Source organism: Syngnathoides biaculeatus, chromosome 14 (assembly GCF_019802595.1).
Source record: "Syngnathoides biaculeatus isolate LvHL_M chromosome 14, ASM1980259v1, whole genome shotgun sequence".
In the NCBI taxonomy this organism is placed as follows: Eukaryota; Metazoa; Chordata; class Actinopteri; order Syngnathiformes; family Syngnathidae; genus Syngnathoides; species Syngnathoides biaculeatus.
Genome location: NC_084653.1, coordinates 16,008,118 through 16,030,556, shown reverse-complemented (window position 1 = coordinate 16,030,556; position 22,439 = coordinate 16,008,118). Strand labels below are relative to the sequence as shown.

Sequence of the window (22,439 nt, the reverse complement as noted above, 5' to 3'; positions counted from 1 at the left end):
TATTCTGTTGTTGTTGTTGTTAAGTCATAATTCTAGTCGAGTGTAGTCTTACCAGTATAAAGTTGCTATATTTTGAGGGAAAAGTAAAAAGGAATGGGCATATATTCTAAATATTACTCAGGTTTTAATTTTTGGATGAGAAATAAGTCATGGTATTAAAAGCCATGTAAAATTAATTCACTCATTTGTTACTAAATCGGCGGCACAGTGGCTCAGTTGGTAAAGCGTTGGCCTCACTGTTCTGAGGTTTGAGTTTGCATGTTCTCCCCGTGCCTCCGTGGATTTTCTCCCAGCACTCCAGTTTCCTCCCACGTCCCAAAAACTTGCAACATTAACTGGACACTCTAAATTGCCCCTGGGTGTGAGTGTCACTGTTTGCCTCGATGTTCCCTGTGATTGGCTGGCAACCAGTTCACGGTGTACCACGCCTCCTGCCCGTTGACAGTTGGGAAAGGCTCCGGCACTCCCCGCGACCCTCGTGAGGATAAGCGGCTAAGAAAATCAATGGATGGGTAAGTAAATACTGTGTACATTAAATATGTTTGAAGATGAATGTTGAAAACCCAGGCTGAGAAGTGTATAGACATCATTTTGAAGACATGGGAAAAAAACACCTATTAGCCATTTCAGTTAATCAGATGTTTTGGGTGTGATTAAAACCAAATCCAAGCGCACACTTTGGCTTTTCTGTGTTTAGTAGGCCATTCCCGTCTATATACTGTAAGTCCATAAATGGCTATTTTGCACAATAACCAGTTACTTAGTGACAATAACTTGTCCCAGTATGCAGGTAGCCCATGGACATGAACTTGTTTTGTCCAAAAAGTCAGCACTTCACTCGGTTTTGGGTCGCGTTTGGGTACACGTAACAAGCGAAACAACTCCGTTGAATGGATGTTTTGGGGATGTGGGAGGAAACCAGAGAGCCCGGACAAAACCCACTCAGGCACGTGGAGAACAGGCAAACTTCACACGTGCGGGGTCGGGATTTGAACCTTGGTCCTCAGAACTGTTGGGCCAACGCTCCACAGCTTTTATTATTCATTTAAATTTGTCAGACTTATTATCAAACCTCTTTTCTGGTGCATTTTAAAACTCCAAGACATTTTGATTTCCACTCTAAAGGATAATTTCAGTTATTTTGCTCTGCTGCGTCACGTGAGCAAAAGCTGTGCAGCTTCCTGATTGGTTGACTGATGATTGACAGGGGCTTCGCAATATGATTTTTGCTTTGTTTTCAAAACCAGGAAAAAATATAAAAAGGCTCCAGTTAAATATATGCTCAAGACGGCAGGTAGGCGCGACCAAGGACACTACCACTGCAAAATTATAAATTGAAACTAGAAAATGGAATTTCTGTAGTCATTTCGTATGAATAGCAATTTGTTACGATTGTAAAAATTGGAGAATGAGACTTTGCACGGGGAGAATGTGACTATTATTATTGCATTTACATTTATTCTGTCTATCCATCTATATACATTATCTTTGAAGAAGCGAGAAATTATAGATAAATTATTCTGATGATCTTCATTATTCATACAGTTACGTCTATAATTGTTATCCAGTTACATTACACGTCGTTGGTGATATGAATATAAACTAACATGGTTTGTGTTCTTCGTTGTCATTGGCTGGGGTGGGTGTGAACTGTGGGGGGTAAAAGTACACGCGCTGTGTATACACGTCCCCCCCCCCACACACACACACACACAACGGAAAATCTTTGTCATTCAGGCTGGGTTTCCATTGTCATTAACCTCCTTGTGCTCACGAGAGAGTCTTGAGTAAAAGGCTTATAGATATTTGCTTTATTTTGCATGGAAGCAAGAGAAATATAAATGAGGCCACTCAAATTCCCATCTCAATATAAATAAACACATTTTCTTCTTCTTCTTCGAATAAATCATATTCTTCAAATGTTTTTTTTTTTTCTAGCTTTCCAGAAGGTGCTACTGAATGAGTTTAAATGGTGGTGTGTTAAGGAAATTTAAATTAAATATATTTATTTTCACCATGAACATCAAAGAATTGAAGAATTTTCAAGCATGCTAAGATGAAAAACCTGTTTCATTTTTCAGAAGAAAATAGACCTCGTTTCTTTTTTTAAGAAAATGCTGCACTAACACAAGATGGCCACCAGAGGTTAATGTTGCTATCACTTTCAAGATTTGTTGAAGGTGGTGAAAAACACCTTGTGGGGTGTTCAGTATTTGTGTGCATGTTTTTCCACAAGATCTCCGGACCCCCAGAAATTATGTGGACAAAAATAATATGGCAGCAACATAGCTAGAATATGGATGAAACATTTGCTAAGGATGCATAAGAACATATGATGAAAATAGACTGCCCGCCCTCCTCTTTGACCTCTGCTGACAGAAGCAAAGAGAGATGCTTATTTGTGCAGCATGTGAGAAAAAAGTGGGAAAATTCATGAACCACATCACCTTGTTCAAGTCATGTAAAATAAATAAAGTCAAATAAATCTAGCAGTGTCGTGTGGGACTGATTTTACCACATGGATTCTGTCCTGCAGCATCGACATTGCTGCCTTCTTCCAGGCCTCCAGGTCTGAACATGTCCGAATCCCTGGGATTGTCAGTTTTGCTCACATTCCAGTGTCACGGAGAAGAGAAGGTAAAAATGTCGACAAAAAGCAGAGTGACTTGAACAGAGGTCAGGGTGGAACTTCTACATGTATTGCATATACCAGTGGTGGTACAACTGTGGTCCGTGAGATGTTCTGTAGAGGCCAACAAGATAGTGATGAATCACAAAAATCTGGCATTTCTTTCAGTCTAGTTGTACATGTGATGGAAGGTAGACACAGCAAGGGATTGGTGGCTTGGTAGGTCTGATCCCTGCATTTAAAATGTCCATCCATCCATTTTCTTAGCCGCTTATCCTCACGAGCGTCGCGGGGAGTACTGGAGCCTATCCCAGTTGTCAATGGGCAGGAGGCGGGCTACACCTTGAACTGGTTGCCAGCCAATCGCAGGAACATGGAGACAAACAGCCGCAGTCACAATCACACCTAGGGGCAATTTAGAGTGTCCAATTTATGTTGCATGTTTTTGGAATGTGCGGGGAAACCCAGACAGGCATGGGGAGAACATGCAAACTCCACACAGGCGAGTCCGGGATTGACCCGGGACCTCAGAACAGTGAGGCCAAGGCTACACCATCTGAGCCACCGTGCAATCGTGTTTAAAATGTGTCTTTGGAAATGTTCAGTCCAATTGATTCTGTGATTCCCTTCCACCGGATTCATTTTTTTGTCATCTACATAACTATGTCAAAATGATTCTGCTCATGTGTTTGTTTCCAAGTTATTTTTTAAAAACAAGTTTTTAGAAGGTCTGGAGAACTTTCCAAGTTGACAACACTGACTGTGCTTTTGGAAACTAGCACCTCTCTGCTTGCAGCCCTGTTGTTCGTGGAAGCAATGCATGTCAGCCAGTCACAATAGATAAATACATATGTGATTGTATTTACAGTACTTTAATTTAGTTAAGTTCTTCTGTACTAAACATGTCACTTCGAAGTGCTCCCTGGAAATTTAAAGCTACCGTTTTGTATGAAATCCTGTCAAAATGTCATAACAGGACATGTGAATAGCATCTTAAAGGCCCAGGCAGCAAATCAATCAGGAAGTGCGACATTTGGCTCGAGGCTGCTATTTTTGGCCAGTTCATGAGCTTGAACTTTTCTCCTTGGAAACAAAAAAGTCAGTTGTATTGGGTTAAAACTTCAAATTCCATTGCTCGTTCAAATGCGCACTAATCCGAAGTAGGTATAGTAGACAAGTAAGACAACTAATTTAACAATAAAAACATGTATTTCAAAATCCTTTGTATTTTTTCAGTTATGAAAATGGCTTGAGTTGTTATACAGCTTAACAAAGAGCAATAAATGTAAATAAAACATTTTCCAACAATTATTTTGATGAAGGTCAATTGAAACATTTAATAGAATTCAGTAGGTTGCACAAACAGTCAAATAACCTCTCATAAGTAAACAAAATACAGTTTCATAAGCTCATATTTAATAAATCTTCACATTCACCAAGCATTTCATAAGTAGCTCCATGGGTCTGAGTTATATCAGATTACGTCCAACAGCTGAAATCAGCCAGGAGGTTGTGTGGAGCCACTAAACAGCTGAAGGGACTCGGCAGCCAACAACAGCCACAAACAGTTCCATGTGCTAGCTGGCTGTCCTGCTCATTACTGCAAGGCATCAAATTCTTCCAATTTGCAACGCAAAAAAACAAACAAACAAAAATGTCATGCACTGCAGTGAGTTGTTCTTTTGTGTGTATGGTTTACCTAACATCATGTCCCCCACATATACTGACCAGTATTATTAGGACAGTGATGCAAATTCCTTTAGTTTTACCTGAAAACATTTAGACTTCAACAGAAGATTAGTACAAGACAAAAAAAAATTATATTTTAGCTTTCATTTTAGGTGTTGATCTGATACCTGAGTTAGATGAGCATTATTTGTAAAGACCATTTTCTGACTTGAGCAAAAGTACAATACAAGAGATTTGAGTCCCTCTTTGGCAGATAAAATGCATGCTCTATAGGGTTTAGGTCTGGAGATAGCCACGGGGAGTATAAAACTTCCCTCTTCATACCCCTGACAAACTCCTCTATTTGGATAGTCGGCAGACAAAATGTTGAGAAGAGAAAAAAAACTTCCGTGTTCACTTTACCACGGCCATCATGCTTTTTGTTTTCTTTTTCTTCAGGGAAGATTAATGATGAGCCCATCCCTGAAGAACCCATCGATGCCCAACGGGCTCATTCATCATTTTTGGCTCATCAGTCCATAAAACCTTGTGACAGAATCTTGTAAGGTCATCTGGATACTTGTTGCCAAGTTCCGTCTTGACTTTCCTACGGTTCTTCCAAATGAGTTGTTGGCATTTTCTGGTTATAGCTCCCACATTGCTTCTGTCAACTGCTGTTTTTCTTCCTTTTTTTTCTTTCTTTTTTGGTATACCTATTCAACATGAATTTCTTTCCTCTTTAAGACACTCCAAATGGTTCTTTTGCTATCAAAGGATGTTTTCCTAAAGTCTCTTATTGATTTTGCCTCATCCATCGGCTCTTGTGAGAGTTAGGACTCTATTTTGCTTCTATTTTTCTATTTGACGAGCGCAAATCCAGCACTACGCTTGGTGTCATTCTGTGAGGTGTCAAGTCAAGTTTCTTCACATGCCTATACGTTGACCAAACTTGACAACATTCCTGAATCTTTATTTTAATACGGAAGCAACATGGAGACCCCATAGTTCAGTGGTTAGAGCATTGGTTTAGTAAACCACGGGTCGTGAGTTCGTCTCTCACTGGGGCCTCTACTCCCCAAGAGGGGATGCGTCAGGAAGGTCATCCGGCGTTTAAAAACTGTGCCAAACAAATATGAGCGTTCATCTGAAATGTTACGCTGTGGTGACCCCTAACCAGACAAGCCGAAAGAAACTCACGGACTTACTCTAAGCAAGACTTCTCAGATGAAAAGAGTATCGAGGGGTTATAATAAAGACCGGATATTTATGAAATAAGTATGTATGAGCCACCAAACACGACCACAAAGCTTGCATATCTTTCAAATACATCTGCAAAAGACCGGAAGGTTTTCCTTCTCCATGTACTGTATTTTCAACGCAAAGCCTCACATTAGCAAAGCAGTCTTCTGTGTACTGGCCACCTGCGCTATCTTTAGCCCACGCTGGCAAGTGAATGAAAGTGCCGTACTTATCTCCCCTTGCTGTCATCGAGGCTGCCAGTATTTTTAGGGGGCGGCAGCAGCTGCAAAAGCATTTAACAGTATTCCACGAACAATGACACTTGGGGTGTCGAAGGGCTGAACGCCGCAGAGATAGGGGGGTTGGGGGGGGGGAACCATTCTGAAGCTGAGACCGCCGAGGAGCCTGAAGTTGGTTTAAACCAAATAGAAAGCTTCAAACATGTGCTTAAATAGAACGGCCCGAGTTTGGAGGAAAACATGAATTTGAAGTGGACTGGGGACATTACTAGGCCTTCAGGAGACCCGCGGTACTGCTTCTTCACGCAAAGACCGATTGCGACGGCGGAATGTATGTTGACGGTCGTCATTGGCAACTGAAGTGAGGTAGGTCATCTGAGGGGTACACTGCACAGATTCACGAGGGGCAGGGGCCATTTCAATTAAATCAGACATGTAAACATACGCGTTAATCTGCTCCCTTTCAACCACCAGCGGGAATATTGATGACACTTACAATGCAAAGTCCGCACTGTGACATTTTGTCTCTGAAATTTGAGAGGAGCCTACGATGCTAATCTTCACTGAAATGTATCACGTAAACAAACAATAAAAAGTACACTTTAGTAAAACTTTAAGTTTGCTTTCAAGTCTGTTACAGTTGAGTCATTGAAGATACTTGATGACGCAGAAGCCAATTTTCTCACAGAAACAAGTCATGCTTACAAGTGTGAAAATGTTGGACTTTCCTTAGTAAGTTAGTGTAACCAGTTTTAAAGTGTCACGTGTTGCCTTCCACATGCCCTTCTTGAAACATGAACTATGTACTAAGAAGTATTTATGCTCACATGGACAAGCTTTCCGTGGCAAAGTTTGCCTAACAATATTTTCATTCATCAATTTTTCATCCTTAGACAATTGAATTAATGGCAGCTGAACTGTTTTGGTTCTCTAAAAAAATTGTCCAGTCAGTACCCTAAGAATGTCCATGGCAGACTTTTTTAATAAAAACACTGTTTTTCAATAAACCAATAATAACAATGAAATACAAAGAGATTTCATTTTCCTAAACAATACATAAAGTACATGTTTGAAATACAAAGTTCTTGCTTTGCGATTAGAAGTTGTTTCCTGCTCCTAGTTATAACACACTCTGTACTCACATGACATGCTAACGTAGTAGGAGGACAATTCTGGCATGGGTCTTTCGGTCTTTTTCATGCATCTTTTTGTATTAGTGCGCAGGATTTTCTATCCATCGATGGAACTAATTTCAGACCCTAACTAAGGCTGTGCTAGCAACATTGAACTGGCCCTCATACCTAATTTTTCATGGCGAATTCTTAAAATCGGCGATTGAAAAGTGGCTCGGGGACATATCTGGGGTGGATCACAGACAGCTAGTCAAAAAATAACGTACACACTTTTGTAATTTAGGTTCAACCATTTTTCATTAATACCTGCTTCTGATTCCATCTAGCCATTTTTCAAGATGCTTATCCTCACAAGGATCACGGGAGTACCGTAGCCTAATCCCTGCTAACTTCAGGTGAAAGGCCGACTACACCCTGAACTGGTCGCCAGTCAGTCGATTGATTGTTAATCCAAGTGCGATCCCCGGACTTTGGCCAACATGGCCACTTCAAATGAAAATGGAGGAAGATTATGGAATTTTGGCCATGAATCCTTGAGGGTTTTTTCCAGTGTCCAGTTACTGTACAACTGTCTACCAAATGATGTGTCGATTAGTCAAACTGCTGATGTCTGGTTCCTGCTTCCAATTGGGGCTCATTTGGGTGAGTTTCCTTGCATCAGAGTTTCATATTCATCAGAGTACAAGTTATAGAATAGAATAGAAAGATGTTTGCTTCAGACCAAAATGGAGCACGATGTGTGAAATTTTGGGCATTGGTCCTTGAGACTTTTCATCCATACCACACTGACAGTGTTGTCCACCCTAGTTTGTGTTGATCAGTGGGATTTTTCTTTTCTAACTTTCTACAACTGAATGAGTTTTGTAGAGTTCATGTTCAGTACCCATAAAAGGTACATTTTCACAATAAGACATGCACTTGCAAAACATGTGCCTGGTGCTTTGACCCCAACGATGATAGCCATATCGTACGAGTAAAATTTTCAAACCACGTTGACAATGAAGGGTATGCCGGAGGCGTGGCATATTTTGACTGCAAGGTCTCTTGGGTGGGTACACAGCAAAATGGCTCCCGTGTTTGTGTGAGCACGTGTGTTTCAGAAGCTTCTTTGTGATATCTGACACACACTCTCTTGCGGATCTTTATTTAGGTTCCACTATATTAAGTACTTTCCCACTGAAATACAGCGCCAGCTGTACTCGCTGCGTGTTGTGGCTGCCGTTGCAGTGAGCCTGAGCAACACCCCCCCCCCCCGTCCCCCCCATCGCACTACCAGCTTGTGTTTTTCTGTCATGCAGACAGCTCTAATTCAATTAACCCTAATATTCATACCATCCGCTTGTGCTGAAACACACACGGGGCTGAAGTAGGGGGTCTTAATAACTTGTCGGTTTGTAATACTCATTTAACAGTAAACCCAAGCATCGCAATTATACCAGTGATTCTCAATTCCAATATGCTTAATGAAGGTTGGGAAACATGAATTTATACTCCTTAATAATACAAAGTAGGCTTCATTTGCCACCTTCAAGGTACTCAAAGTCACCTCATTCAATGATTGATATACATTACACACCAGTCACTCGTCATAAATGTAACATAAAATCTCATTTCCACACTAACAGTGGCATATGTAGGAAAAAATGGGAAGTGCCAAGTGTAATCTTGAAAGAGAAGAAAGAGGGATATCGGAGAGATGCAATAGCATCATCTCTCTAACTATATGCAACAGCGATGGAGCCCTACTATCAAATGGACTACAGCTTGTTTTACTACTACTGCTTTAAATAGCAATGATAAATCTGGTATCGTTGTCAGCTGCAGATTGGAAGGCACGTGAAGCTAAAGCAGGGGAGAGAACATAAAAAACAACTCATTGGCTTCTGTTCAGAATACTGGAATATGTTTATAACTAGGCATTTATTTTGGTCAAAATCCTTGGGAAGTAGAAGTAGTAGTAGGTGGCTAGCGAAGACCATTGCATGGATCCAACTAAAATCAATACAGCTCTGCTTACCTTTTGCTAAAATTGGTTTAGACAGTGTGGTTTGTCTGAGTTTAGTAATGGTTTGGGGAAGTCGGTGTTAGGGGCACATATTTTTCAAGTGAGAGATGCTATTGACAAAGAGTAGTGCATAATTTGAGAAACAAATAACCGCACGCACAGACATATTGCAGAAGCAGATTTACTTGGTAGTTGTTTTTTAGACCAGACCAGAGACCCAAGTATTGGTGTACAACAAATTTAAAAGTAAATTTTTCATCTGGGTAAACATGAGTGTGAATGTTTTTGACAACAGTATAAGTGCCCCGCAATCGGCTTGCGACCAGTTGAGGGTAAACCCCACCTCTCACCAAAATTTTGCATGGGAAAAGCTCCAGCATACCGGTGACCCTCTTGAGGATAAGTGATTCAGAGAAGGGTTGTCAACTTTAAATTTGGTTGGAGATCTTCAGGGAAACCACTGGAGTGTTATGATTCAACAAGAAATATTTTCCTATTTGATGTGTATTTTTTCAAGTGTAATTTCTTCATCAAACATATATATATTTTATGTTTTTTAGAATTTTCCATTGAAGAACTGGGACTGCCCCGGCCCCTGTGAAAACTGCCAAGTTTGGCTCACTCAAACCGTTTAAGTCCAAACTAGGCTGACGGAGCAAAGCAAAGATGGACGTATTCGGTGGCGCACCACGCTTCCTGGCATACCCCAGGCCGGTGGGGGTACAGAACGGAGCCGATGCAGTCCTAAAGTGTCAGATTGGTGGAGATCCCAGACCAGCAGTCATATGGGAGAGGAACAATGAGAAGATCGACCCACAAGGACGATACCGTGTCTTTGAGGATGGGAACATTTACAATCTGATCATAACAGCTGTTACTATCGAGGATAGTGGTCAGTATATGTGCAAAGCAAAAAACAGTATCGGTGAAACGTATGCAGCAGCCACACTGAAGGTTGAAGGGGAGGCACAAGAGCTGGAGTTAAGAGAGGAGAACAAACCGCGATTCCTCATCAAACCTCTCTCCACTCGAGCAGGCCGTGGAGAAGATGCGGTCTTCTCCTGTAAGCTCTGGGGAAGTCCAAGACCAGACGTGACCTGGGAGAAGGACGGCAGAAAGCTCAGTGAAATATTTGAAAGCACTCACTTCAGTGTGAGTTACCAGGATGGAGGATGGTTCCAGTTAAAGATCTTCAAGACACGTGCACCAGACGGCGGCGTGTACACATGCAAGGCAAGAAACGAGTTTGGTGAAGCCTTGGCGGGAGCTGTGTTGCTCGTCGATGCGGGACCCGGACGTGAGGAAGACTCAAACCGTAACGGCTACACCAACGGACACAGAAAACCTCACCAAGGAAAACATAGGATTAGCAGGCAGATGCCCAACCAAAACAAAGACCAGCCGACAACCAGGTCGACAAGAGTGAAAATGTTTGCAGTAACAGAGGGTAAACATGCAAAATTCCGTTGTTTTGTGACGGGAAAACCCAAACCAGAGATCATTTGGAAAAAAGATGGAAGGCTGATACTGTCTGGAAGGCGGTATTTGTTATATGAGGATCGAGAAGGATACTTTACACTCAAGGTTCTGTACTGTAAGCAGAAGGATAATGGTGTCTATGTCTGTGCTGCCTCAAATACAGCAGGCCAAACCCTCAGCGCTGTACACCTCTCAGTAAAGGGTAAGTCAAGACACTGTCAGAGTTGGGAGTAAGTCACCTTTATGCAGGTCATAAGTAAGTCTCGTCTTAACTCTCGAGTTTCAAGGCTCGTCCCAACTTCTTGTGTTTATGCTCAAAGAAGTCCACACAGATCACCATTAAATTCCAAGTCATTAATTGGGTTATGCAATTCTTAAATGAGGTTTTACAATCTTGCTTTGTAACATACTGCATAGTACTGCTATCTGAACCAGCATATAACATATTCACCGTCATATTGTATTTTTAATGGTTCTCAAATAACACGTTGTATCATACATGACTTTGATGTCTTCTCAGGTAAACTGGCAACCATATCATGAAGCTTAATATTTGACCAGCTATCAGTTGGCTAAACCATGGATTTGATGTAATTTACATGCCTTTGATGGTTTTAAAATGTCAGATGGAATCCGACTTGATTACCATAGGTCTTGTGTCTCCTATCTCTGAGTTGCAAACCTCGTATGTTGCTGTTCTCTTTTCACCCATTTGATGGAAAACATAATAATTGAATGCAAATAATTTGAAGACCCCCTCTATGATACTTGCTTCATGAGGTGGTCTCTGCACTCTGCATCATGGTATACAGGTGACTTGCCAGGATCGCAACACATAAAAACAACTTTAAAAAAACAACAACAAAAAAAGTAAATGGAAATGGAAATGTTTCCTAATGTAAACAGGCGAGTCTGGTTATGTAGTTCCAGTCTCATCCAAGTTGAGTCTCAGGTTCACAGTCTTTCTGATTTTAGCCAAGCTTAACAAGTATCCTTAAATTGCCGACTTAAGTCTGAAAGAGTTTTGACGGTGTAGGGAGTGTGCTTGTGTGTGCGAGTGTGTTGGAAACTAGGTTTGCATGTGTGAGCATGTGTGTGTACAAGCGTGGTTTTTTTTTTGGTTGCAGTTGAGTGTTGGTGTTCATGTTGCATGTCCTTGGATAGGATTTCCTTCCATTTGATGCGAGAGTGATGTCAGTGACATATGTCCAAGAAGGTACACTGAGATCATGAGGTAAATTCCAACAGTGATATTATTTCTGAAAAATTACCATCTGGTGAGGCCCCGAAGAAGGGACCACATGATTACCTTGGGGTGGGTTGATTCTTGATTCTCACATAGCTGTGCAAGGTCTATACGTAAAGGACGCACCACGAGCAAATGTATTTAAAAAAAAATACCCTCTTTGTTTTGTCGATGACATGAGTTGTTACTGGGAGCCAAGATAAATTAGGAGTCACATACTATTAAATGACACTGAATGTGACGGTACCAATTTTTTGTACTTCATGAGTGTTAATAAATCATTTGGTCATTCGTAAATCTTCACTTTTTTTTTCAATTTAACAGCCACTGGATTACAAAGCAGGTATGACCTCTTCGCTGTTTTCGCTTTTTAGTTTCTAGTTTTATAGATTTACTAAAGACAATTTCATATGAATGCTAGACTTTACACCCAATTTTTGGACTCAATTTCCTCAATCTCCATACTCTGGAATACCAAAAGGGTACGTTATATCAAAATAGACCACCTCACTGGATAGGGGAGCATCACAGTAATAAAATTAACTGGATTAAAAAAAATGATGTGATAAAATGAAAGAGATAAGAATTAAGGATTTTTTTATGTCAAACATTTTCCAAAATGTTAGACCCCGAAGTCAATTTAAATCATAAGGAAATGTGAGACTGAAGCCTTGACTCTTTGGTAGAAAAATGCCAGTGTTTCTTGGTAGTTGATAAGAAAATGTGATGTGGTGTCTGCTTGATGTATGCTGCATCTGAGCATTTGATTTTGATGGTCAAACTGAGTGCAAGAGCAATTGAAAGAATGACTTCAAACTTCATAAAATGAAAAAAAAATCACGTGTCATCAACCTATAATTTTCTTTCGTTACCGAATCTGATTAACGTGTGATTTTACGACACAAAATCCCAACCAAATAGAAACGTTTAAAAACGAGGTAGTCCTGCTTCTGGTATAGGTTTAGTATGACTTTGGCTAAGCTCCGTGCTGAACAGCCTTCTGGAATCTGCTGTACCCCACAAAACACACCCTCTTGAACAAGTATGCTGCAATCCTGCCAGCTCTCCAGGATGTTTACCACCACCCATGGATTGCTGTTAATTCAGAGGACTCCACCTGTCCGATACATCGACCGCACAGCTAGTTTGGTCATTATGATGCTTATTGCTAATTATGATGATGGTGCCATCCAACTTACCCCCATCTACAAAGAAGAATGATCAGTATGCTCCACTCTTCTGCTTCTGCCATGGTTTAACATCGCCACTGATCTGCCATCGTGTGGATTATTAGTTTGCTCTATATGAATTGTGCTGTGTCTCTCACGAGTCCAATTCTCCCACTTCGTTATTTGGTAGTGGATCCATTTTGATTTGATGTGAACATGAGTGAATCGGTGTGAGCGATGTCATGATGCTGTTATTGCTGTGTTCATGTGCAGCATGGAAATCGGAAGATTTATCCACTTCCGCTGCCCACACAATCACAAGGAAACATTCAGATATCGAAACATTGTCAAATTGAATTTTATATTAATCGGTATTCGGTAGTGTTGACAAAAGAATCAATTTCGGTGGCCATCCTTACAAAAGGTAAACAAAGAGATCTGTGCAGTGGTTCATAAGTGCAGTCCCCATAATTTAATTTACAATTGTTTCCTATGGCTTAGTGGTGTTGGTGACTAAAACTTTACTGTATTTCCTATCCAATGATCCAGTAATTTCATGATTTTTTTTAAAATTTCATATCCAAATCAGACACTTTTCTCATGATTTTTATCATTTTGTTTGCCAAACAAGAATTTTATACAACAAATTTTGTTTCAATATTTGACAATTTCGTGGTCAGTTTTTTTGGCATGATTAACAAGGGTAGAGGCAAAATAGTTTACACACGGAAAAAATCTTGCAATGGCAACTTTGGTTTAAACCAAAATGTACTTTTCTACTCCTGGTTCCAGAGCCACCAGTGCGGTTCAAACAACCCCTCATCGACCTGGAGGTATGGGAGCAGGACTTGGCTGTTCTTGAGTGTGAAGTACCAGAAGACTCTGTCCCAATCACATGGTACCTGGAGGATCGACGACTACAGCCAGGAGCTAAATATGGAATGGAAGAGTGGGGAACAAAACGCAGACTCACGATCCGTGACATTGGAGTAGACGACGACGGGATTTATCTGTGTGAAATGCCTGATGGTGGACGAAGCATCGCTGAGGTAGCAGTGAAAGGTAACTCTCAGTTACTTCACATATGAAATACTGTAAAACATGGGAATTAGAGTTTTTAAAAAAAATATTCAGTCAAATTTTGATTTTGTCTGAATCCTACATTTCCTCCTAAACGTTAAAAAAATGTTTTTTGTTTAAGTATTTTTTTCTGGTTTTGGTTGTCAAACTCTACCTCTTTAGGTCCAATTATGCGGAAACTTCCAAGGAAAGTTGATGTTTTGGAAGGTGAAAATGCTGCCTTTTGTGTTGAAGTGGAAAAAGAGGAAATGGACATACACTGGTACAAAGATGGCATAGAGCTATGTGAAACGCATCAGACAATCCTAAAGTCTTTTGGTCGAACTCATATTCTGGTTTTCGTCAACACGATGCCCCAAGACTCAGGATTTGTGACCTTCTTTGTGGGAAGATCCAAGACTTCCTCTCAGCTCAGAGTCAAGGGTAGGGTTTAGTAAATGACTGTATCGCAACACAAAGTTTACGATTATCACAACCTTGTCAAAATTTATCGAAATAATTTTCTTTCAGCGGCCAAACATTGTCCTCCGAGTTGTCCAGTGGGAGTGCAGATTAATACAGAGCGGGCAAATGCAGCACTTCTTTCGTGGACTCCAGCCCAGGACTCACGCAAGAACCCTCCGTCCGGTTATGTATTAGAACGACAGGAAGTTGGCACGGGTTCACAGGAGTGGTTACAGTGCCTGACCACGGACTCGGCCACCTCGGTGGAAATCCTCGGTGATAGTGTGCCTTGCGAGGCCGATTATCGATTCCGTATTTGTAGTGTCAACAAATATGGAAAGAGCAACAATGTGGAGTTCCCAAGAGCAGTGCACTTGGGTAAGTTCAGTTCACCAATGAATCATTGCCATGGTTGATTATTTCTCATGTTATTTCTCATTATTTTATTCTTCAGTTCCAGTAGCCAGGATACAAACCCCCTTACAAGATGCTCTGGTTCCAGAAGGACAAGATGCAGTCTTTACCATTGAATTATCTGCGTCTGTTATCGGCTCGTGGTTTCTAAATGGCACACAGCTTCAGGATGATGAGCGTTTTTCTATGCGTCGCTCAAGAACACACCAATCTCTTCGGATCCAAGGGGTTCGAGACACCGAAAACGGAGCTGAAATAACATTTATTGCATACGGGATACGAGATTCAGCTGCACTCTATATTCAAGGTGAGTTTCTCATCACCGTAGCGATATGAGTATTGTCTTGTACTACATAAACATAAACACAAGTATTCCTCCATTTTAATCACTATGATCTTGGATTTTCTCAAATCTACAGCCCCTCTCGTCAAATTTTCACTGCTGTCTGAAATGGATCGAAACAAATTTGTTGAAATTGGGAACCCTATCGTGCTCTATTGCGAGGTCTCGGACCCCGCGGCTCCAGTGCACTGGTACAAGAATGGGGTGGAATTACAGACAACAGATGGTCTTCACATCCAGTCAGAGGGTAACATGAGGAGGATTGTCATCCAGTCAGCAGAGTTCTCACACTCAGGAGTGTATTGCTGCGACGCCATTGATGATGTCATAAGGTTCAATGTGGAAGTTGAAGGTAAGTGTGACTTATTATCATCAAGTGGTAGTCTTTTTTTTTTTTTTTCGAAATGTTGAAATTGTGTAAGATGACCCATTTGTATCCTCTTTTAAAGCTTTCCTTATGAAAAATAAGTAATATATAACTGTATCTACATATCTATAGCCCCATCTGTAAGGTTTTCAGCAATTCCTGAAGCAGCGAGGAACAAAACCGTCTGTGTTGGCTCCCCTATTCTTTTACGTTGTGAGCTGTCAGACCATGATGCCCAGGTGCACTGGTACAAAGATGGCTCAAGGCTCTTCCCGCAAAGTGGAGTAAATATTCAAATGGATGGACTGGTGAGGAAGTTGGTTATCCCTTCAGCTGACTTTTACCACTCTGGGTTGTACTGCTGCAAGGCAAAGGGTGACACCGTCACATTTAATGTGAACATAAAAGGTGATTTGATATGAAGCAATATAAAAATGTACTCCTATGCAAAGCAACTAACTCTATCATGTGTACGCAGTTGTTTAACTTTGACCATTTATTTGAGTCTATTAGAAAAATGTAAGTAATTTAGGTCCTGTAAGGTGTCAGGTTTAACTAATGGATAACAGATCTCTACAGTTGGCTTAATTTTGACAGTGGATATTGAATTATATCTGTAGCTCCACCGGTGAAGTTCTCCCCACTTTCTGAAGACATGACGACCAAATCAATTGAAGTGGGAAATCCGCTTGTACTCCAGTGTGGGATTTCTGATCCCGAAGCCCATGTTTGCTGGTACAAGGATGGAACACAGCTTGTTTCAAGCTCAAAATTTGAAATCCAGTTGGATGGAACCACAAGGACTTTAGTTGTTCAATCTGCAGAGCTGCACCACTCTGGTGTGTACCAATGTATGACAAAGGATGACACTGTGTACTTTCAAGTCGAGATAAAAGGTGACTTTTTTGTCTTCTGCGTAAATATTTTAATGTCAGCCCTTATTTCAAGATACCACTGATAACCCCTGCTACAACCTCATGTAGTTTGTATGATCTCTCCATTCGGAGTTTCTTTAACGCTAGTGGTGCACTACAAAATCTCCAAAGCCATTGAATACTGAAAGTTACTTTTTCAAAGTACTGTACTCATTTGGCTTTCTGAATTTCTAATACCAGCCAAACCGACGATGCCCTCCAATAACTTTGATGTTAAGAGAGCCAAGTCCTTTGAAATGGGCGAACCTTTGGTGCTGGAATGTGAGGTCACAGACTCCACATTGCCTGCGCAGTGGTTTAAAGATGGCGTAAAGCTCTTCCCAAACAAAGAGCAGGACATACAGAGTAATGGCTCTTTGAGACGACTCATTATCCCTTCTGCAGAGCTTGTGCATGCAGGGCAATACCACTGTGAAACATCAGATGAGACTGTTCGCTTCATTGTGGATATGACAGGTATACATCGATTGAATCCAAAAGCAATTCCGGAAGCTGTCTGTAAACTGTGACCAACTAACATTGTGTTTCTCACTTGTGTCAAATGTTGTTTTTATTGTTCTGTAACTTTTTCTTGAAGTGTTGACAAACGAATTTCGACCTGCTAACACAAATTCTCGTGTATTCATTTTCTTCTTGGCCTTATTTATTAACAATTAGAGATCATTGAATAGTTTAACTTCCATCACTTAATCAGAGTATGGATGTGTACAGTTTATCCTCAATTATGATTTGAGTCATCACCTTTAGCTCCATCTGCGACATCATCACCCTCACGGAAGTTTGTGGAGACCCGATCTCTTGAGGCACCCTGCTCCTTCAAACCAACACGTCAAATTTCAGACCCTGAGAGTCATTGCCTACGGAAGGCAGAGGTGTCCCTTCAAAAGGTTAAAGCTACAGTATCAAACACAGAACAAGACGTTGGAATAGAAGACATAAAGAAGACACTTGTAATTGAACCAAGGAATCCATCAAACGCTGGCGCATACTACTGTGCAACTGCAGATGATCTTGCTCCATTAGTTGTAAACACTCAAGGTGATTTTATCTTTTTTTTCATTCGTTTCGATTTTGTATATGACTAACCAACTTTAGTATGCGTTCTCGATTTGTGTTTGTTATTGTTGTGCAAAGTTAATGTGCCACTTTTTGTACCCCCCACCCTTAATGATTGTCCGTAGTGTCAGCTGTGACATATGGGCCAGAAGTTGAAAGGGCCAAATATGCTGAAGACCGCCTCCCAATTGTGCAACAATTTGAGATTTCAAATCCCATTGCCAAAGCTTGTTGGTACAAAGATGGAACTCCAATCTACCCAAAAATGGAAACTGTTTTTGAACCTGAGAGCTACACCAAAGCCTTGCCACCACCGGTCACAATTGATTTGTCTAGTGTTGCGAGTTTCAGCTGTGAAACATCTGCTGACGCACAGTTAAATGTGGACATAAAAGGTGTTTTTCCCCATGTCATATTTGGAATAGTTTGTTTCAGGTTGGGAGATATGACACCCTGTTCATTTTTTTCTCTTTGGCTTTGTCCAAACAGCAGAACAGTGTCATTATGGTGGTGAGATTGGTGAGATGTCTGATGCATCTGCCCAAATAACTGCGGATGTCAAAGGTGATTTAATATATTTGAGCTCAGTCTTCCATTTTAACCCAGCCCATACATGCCACTAACAATGGTGGTGTTGTAGTTTTGGCTCGATCAGCTGAGGCACCTGCCCGTTTGATCTGAAAAATGCTTTTTACCATTTTGGCCTCCATATTATATTCCATTCTGTTGTCTGCGTTCTTGGGAAAAAAAATGGAGATCGTTACTCGAGCAGTTGCTCAAACTAACATACTTGTTGTTTGGTCCCTTCATTTTTCACAGTAACAGACATCTTTGCTCTTTAAATGCTGCTTTCAACTCTTTAAGATCATTCCATGCAGTACATAAAACATCACCTGATCCTCTCAAACTTTGCCCGGTTGCAAGGACAAGGAACTCTTATGAAAGCAATGCAATGTGCATCTTAAAACGAGTAAGGTAATTTCTTGTAATTTATTTGCAATTTTGTAAGTGGAACTATAAGAGCTCAATTTCAGACCAAATCTGGTCGACTATCTTGTTTGTCTTTGCAATGAATTATCTCATAACTCCATCCTAACCCACAATGACCTCGATTAAATTCTGTTGTGAGAAGAACCATTGAGACCAACAACCTCTGAAAACTTTTCTGCTTGTAGCTACACGGCCAAGGTTTTCCTCTGAACAAGAGAAGACCATCTCGACTGATGATGAGTACATTCCCTCAAATCACAAGTCTGCTATCTCCAGCGGAGGGAGGAAAAATTCTCAAACAAATGAAGAACATTGCACACACAAGACAACTCCTCAGTCAACTAATGAATACATGACTGACAGGATTTTAACGAAAAACAAAACTGAGCTAAATTATCAACAAAAAAGCATATATGTCAAATCTCCATCTGACTGCATTCCAATTAAGCCCTGTATCATGAAACCTGACCCATACTATCCCACTAAACATCTCACAGAATCCCAAGGTGAGGAACTGTTTTCCCATATACAGAAGACAAAAAACCCTAATGTTACTGAACAGTTTATGACTTCCTTGCAGACATCTGTCCCATCAGAGGTTTTTGATTCCTTCCAGAGTACAAATGTTGAATCAGAGGAATGTAGTCTCAAGACTGTATCCGCTCAGTTACAAGAGCGCCATAGCTCAGCACCAACTGCTCCGTCGTCAGACCTAGGGGACATCCAAAAGACTTCCACCCCGCAGTCAAAGCACTTTACCAACCGCATAGAGACTGTATCAGTCAAATTAGACAGGCTTTGCAACACTGTAAAGAGTCCCTACAAGGAGAAGTCTTTCAGTTCATTGCAATCCACCACAGGAGGACCAGAGGAGCCCCACAATTCCACAGTTATTCGAGACTTCCTGAAAAATAATCTTCTCAATTGCATCCAGAATAAGATACTAATTTCAAATGACAGTCCCAATTCCAGACAGACAATTTACAAATCAACAACATCATCAACTGTCTCCTCGGCAAAGAGTGATAGGCCTGATACTACATCTTGTTTATCAATGGAACTGAATGACTCTCAACATCCAGAACATGACCTACTAAAGGAAAATTCAAATTTTCATCCTCCGTTTGTTGGACTGGGTAACAACCGTCCAACAGAGCAGGCTGTGACTACCCAACAATGTGAGTCCATGATGGAAACAACAGTCCAGACGGCTTGTCAGCACAATCCGGAGGCTGCAAAGGCCCAAGTGTACGTCACTCTGATCTCTGGGCAAGGATCGTCGATGCAGTTTTCAGGGCAAGGATCGCCTGTGCAGTTTTCAGGTTCTGCCTGTTTCGATGAGACAAGTTTCCAGTCAGAAGAGAGCTATCCCTCAAGGACATGTGGCAGTCACAGCAATGTCACTGCAAATAAGGTGGCTGTTGAAGGTGATTTAAATGGTTAGCATCAGCAAAGAAAAAGAGCACAATCAGATATTTGGTAGGGATCATTAACATTGTAACGATGATGTATTTACTTAATTGAAACAAAAATAACATTTGGGCAATGTAAAATGCAAATGTAATCTGCTGAAAGATCAATCATAATTATAGATTTTGAAGCTCAGTAAAAGTCTGTAAAATGGAGTTTGGATTCAGAAATTTCTGAGTTATTTTAAATACAAAATGTTAATTTGCTCCACTGTTTTGTGAATCAGTAATAGTGATGCAATTTTCTCTCAATGTACCTCAAAACATCCCCAGCTCCACCTGTGACAATTTCAACACCATGTCAGACTGAGAAGATCAATTCTGCGGAAATGGATGACCCTAAAGCGCTACCCATAGTGCTACCATGTGAACGATCCCCTCCAGATGAAGTAGTCACTCCTTACGAGGATGGAATACTACTCATCGAAAAGGCTTGCCAAAATATACCGGTAGATGAGTCCGCAAGAGAGCTGGCTTTGCATTCGGATGTGCTATCCAGTGCAGAGGTTTACAGCTGTGAGACAACAGATGATGCAATGCCATTTCGAGTGGACGTTAAAGGTGACAAGCAGTTCTTGTCGGGATAGTGTGTGCTAATGGAATTTACTGAACATTTGCAATTTACATCAAGATTATCACTCAAGTGTGGTATAACTTGGACAAAGTACTTTAATTATTCTTTTCTTAAACCTTCCCCTGCACTGTGAAACCTTTGTCTTTGTGCTTTTCCTTACTGCTTTTTACCCCGTCTTCCCTTAAAACCCTTTGACATTCTTGTCCATTCCCTTAAGAATATCTTGTGCAAATGGCCAACCTCCAGTAACCACTGATTGAAAACATTGATTGAGCAAATGAGGATAAAAAAGACAGTCCTCTTCCGTTGATTGGATGTCCCTGAATCCAAAAAGCTTCTATCTATATTGAGCTTGATTGCTCGCCCTTTTGAATTGGCATTCCAATTAACCGACATGTTTCTTGCTATCCTTTTCATTACATCATTAACTTTATATACTGTAGCTGTCTTGCGTTCGCGCAATGTAATAACATCCCGGAATCTTGATCTTGATGAGATAAAATATATGGTGGTGTGGATGATGACAGATCGAGTTACTGACTCACCTCTTTCAAACATTGGACATGGGCAACTCTATACTTGTCAGTGATTTTGCCACAATTGAATCCATTTAAAGCTAAAGATGGATGGTGGACACGAACTAAAGAGAATAGTGAGATACACAGTTGCTTTACAAGGATAGGTGTACTGTATGTGCCTTCATCCAGGATTAGTGGCTATTACAAGTTTAAAAAAAATGCATTCTGTAGTTATCTGTCTGTCTGCAGAGAGAATTAAATGTCTCAAAGAGACAGCTTGCGACATTTTTTTACCTTTTATTGCCATGCACTGCCAAAAAAAGCATTCTTTCAATGATTGTATTTTGAGATATTTGGTTCGTAAGTAAGTTTTCAAAACTAACTGGATTTTGCATTCTATCCTTTAGTTCCACTTCAGACATTTTCAGCTGTAACAGAGGCTGAGCAGAAACAAACAGTCACGGCAGGCTGCCCCATTACTCTCCAGTGCGAGTTGTCGGATCCCACAGGAAAAGTCACATGGTACCATGATGGAACAAGGCTCCTTCCTCAAACCGATATAGACATCCAGTCAAGGGATAATTTGAGAAGACTAGTTATTCCATCCACCGAGCTGGCTCATTCCGGTGTATACCGTTGCGAGTCGAAGGACGACAACATCCAGTTCACTGTGGAAGTGAAAGGTGACGCTCGCAAGAGTTTTACCTTGTTGTGCATTCCCAACTAACTAAAACAGGAAGGTGTCCATGTTTCCAACCAACTTACAAAATGTTCTTAATCCATTTTCTTACCTAACTTGGTTTACTACTCTTTGAAAATGGGCTCTCCTCAACTTGTTGAACAATTTTACAGGTTTTTGTGCATGTAAAACAAACAAAAACAAGGTATAACTACTACTGGAACTGAATAATGCTGTACATTCTGTGTTCCCTTGCTGTGGTATATTTTGATGAACACATATTTGATACAACAAAATCTCAGATAATTCTCCCTTCTACTTATACATTCATATTTTTATTTTGAGAAGTGTCCTACTCAACGGCATGTGTCCAAAAATGCTTGCGACTTAACCCTCATATTATGTTGCTGTATTGATTGTAGTGGACTAACAATTTAATCCACTACAAATATTGATACTGAGAAACAAATGTTAATTGTTTGTGTTGTTGTTTCGGATACTTTTGATGAATGGGTCAAACTGACCTTGAACATTCTTCCTGTTCCTGGAAAACAGATGTAAAGGGAGAGGTAATCAGTCAATACAAAATAAGTTTTGATCAAATAAATGTAAGCAAATAAAATTTGTATGGAATGCCACATTATTTCCAAATGTATAAAATGTTTTAGCAGTGGCGCAGGGCCACGTTGTTGTGGCGTATGGGACATTCATTCATTCATTCTTACCTTGAATACTTCATCATAGCGTTTCTCATTGACATTTT

General features: G+C 40.6%; 2 protein-coding genes across 2 annotated transcripts in view; both read left to right on the top strand.

Annotated features, from left to right (window-relative positions):
* The first annotated feature begins 5,922 nt into the window (after positions 1 to 5,922).
* LOC133512674 (obscurin-like protein 1) overlaps positions 5,923 to 22,439 on the top strand; it is a 34,213-nt gene continuing 17,696 nt past the window's right edge. The window contains 7 exon segments of the mRNA XM_061842506.1: positions 5,923 to 6,141; positions 9,474 to 10,594; positions 13,600 to 13,869; positions 14,050 to 14,310; positions 14,398 to 14,709; positions 14,786 to 15,052; positions 15,165 to 15,440. Of these exon segments, the coding sequence (XP_061698490.1) occupies positions 9,580 to 10,594; positions 13,600 to 13,869; positions 14,050 to 14,310; positions 14,398 to 14,709; positions 14,786 to 15,052; positions 15,165 to 15,440 (2,401 nt within the window). The 5' untranslated portion in view covers positions 5,923 to 6,141; positions 9,474 to 9,579.
* Positions 16,199 to 21,931, top strand: LOC133512673 (obscurin-like protein 1). Its single transcript, XM_061842505.1, has 6 exons — positions 16,199 to 16,351; positions 16,571 to 16,846; positions 17,138 to 17,428; positions 17,572 to 17,841; positions 17,936 to 18,010; positions 21,405 to 21,931. Exons 1-6 carry the CDS (start codon positions 16,309 to 16,311, stop codon positions 21,722 to 21,724), a joined length of 1,275 nt encoding a protein of 424 aa, XP_061698489.1. The 5' UTR covers positions 16,199 to 16,308; the 3' UTR covers positions 21,725 to 21,931.

What these genes read in the sequence shown, in the direction of transcription:
- LOC133512673 (XM_061842505.1), top strand. Translation starts at nt 16,309, where the DNA reads ATGACAAAGGATGACACTGTGTACTTTCAAGTCGAGATAAAAG. An exon ending in CTTTCAAGTCGAGATAAAAG is followed by an intron (nt 16,352 to 16,570) that starts GTGACTTTTTTG and finishes TTCTAATACCAG; the next exon opens with CCAAACCGACGATGCCCTCC. An exon ending in ATTAGTTGTAAACACTCAAG is followed by an intron (nt 17,429 to 17,571) that starts GTGATTTTATCT and finishes GATTGTCCGTAG; the next exon opens with TGTCAGCTGTGACATATGGG.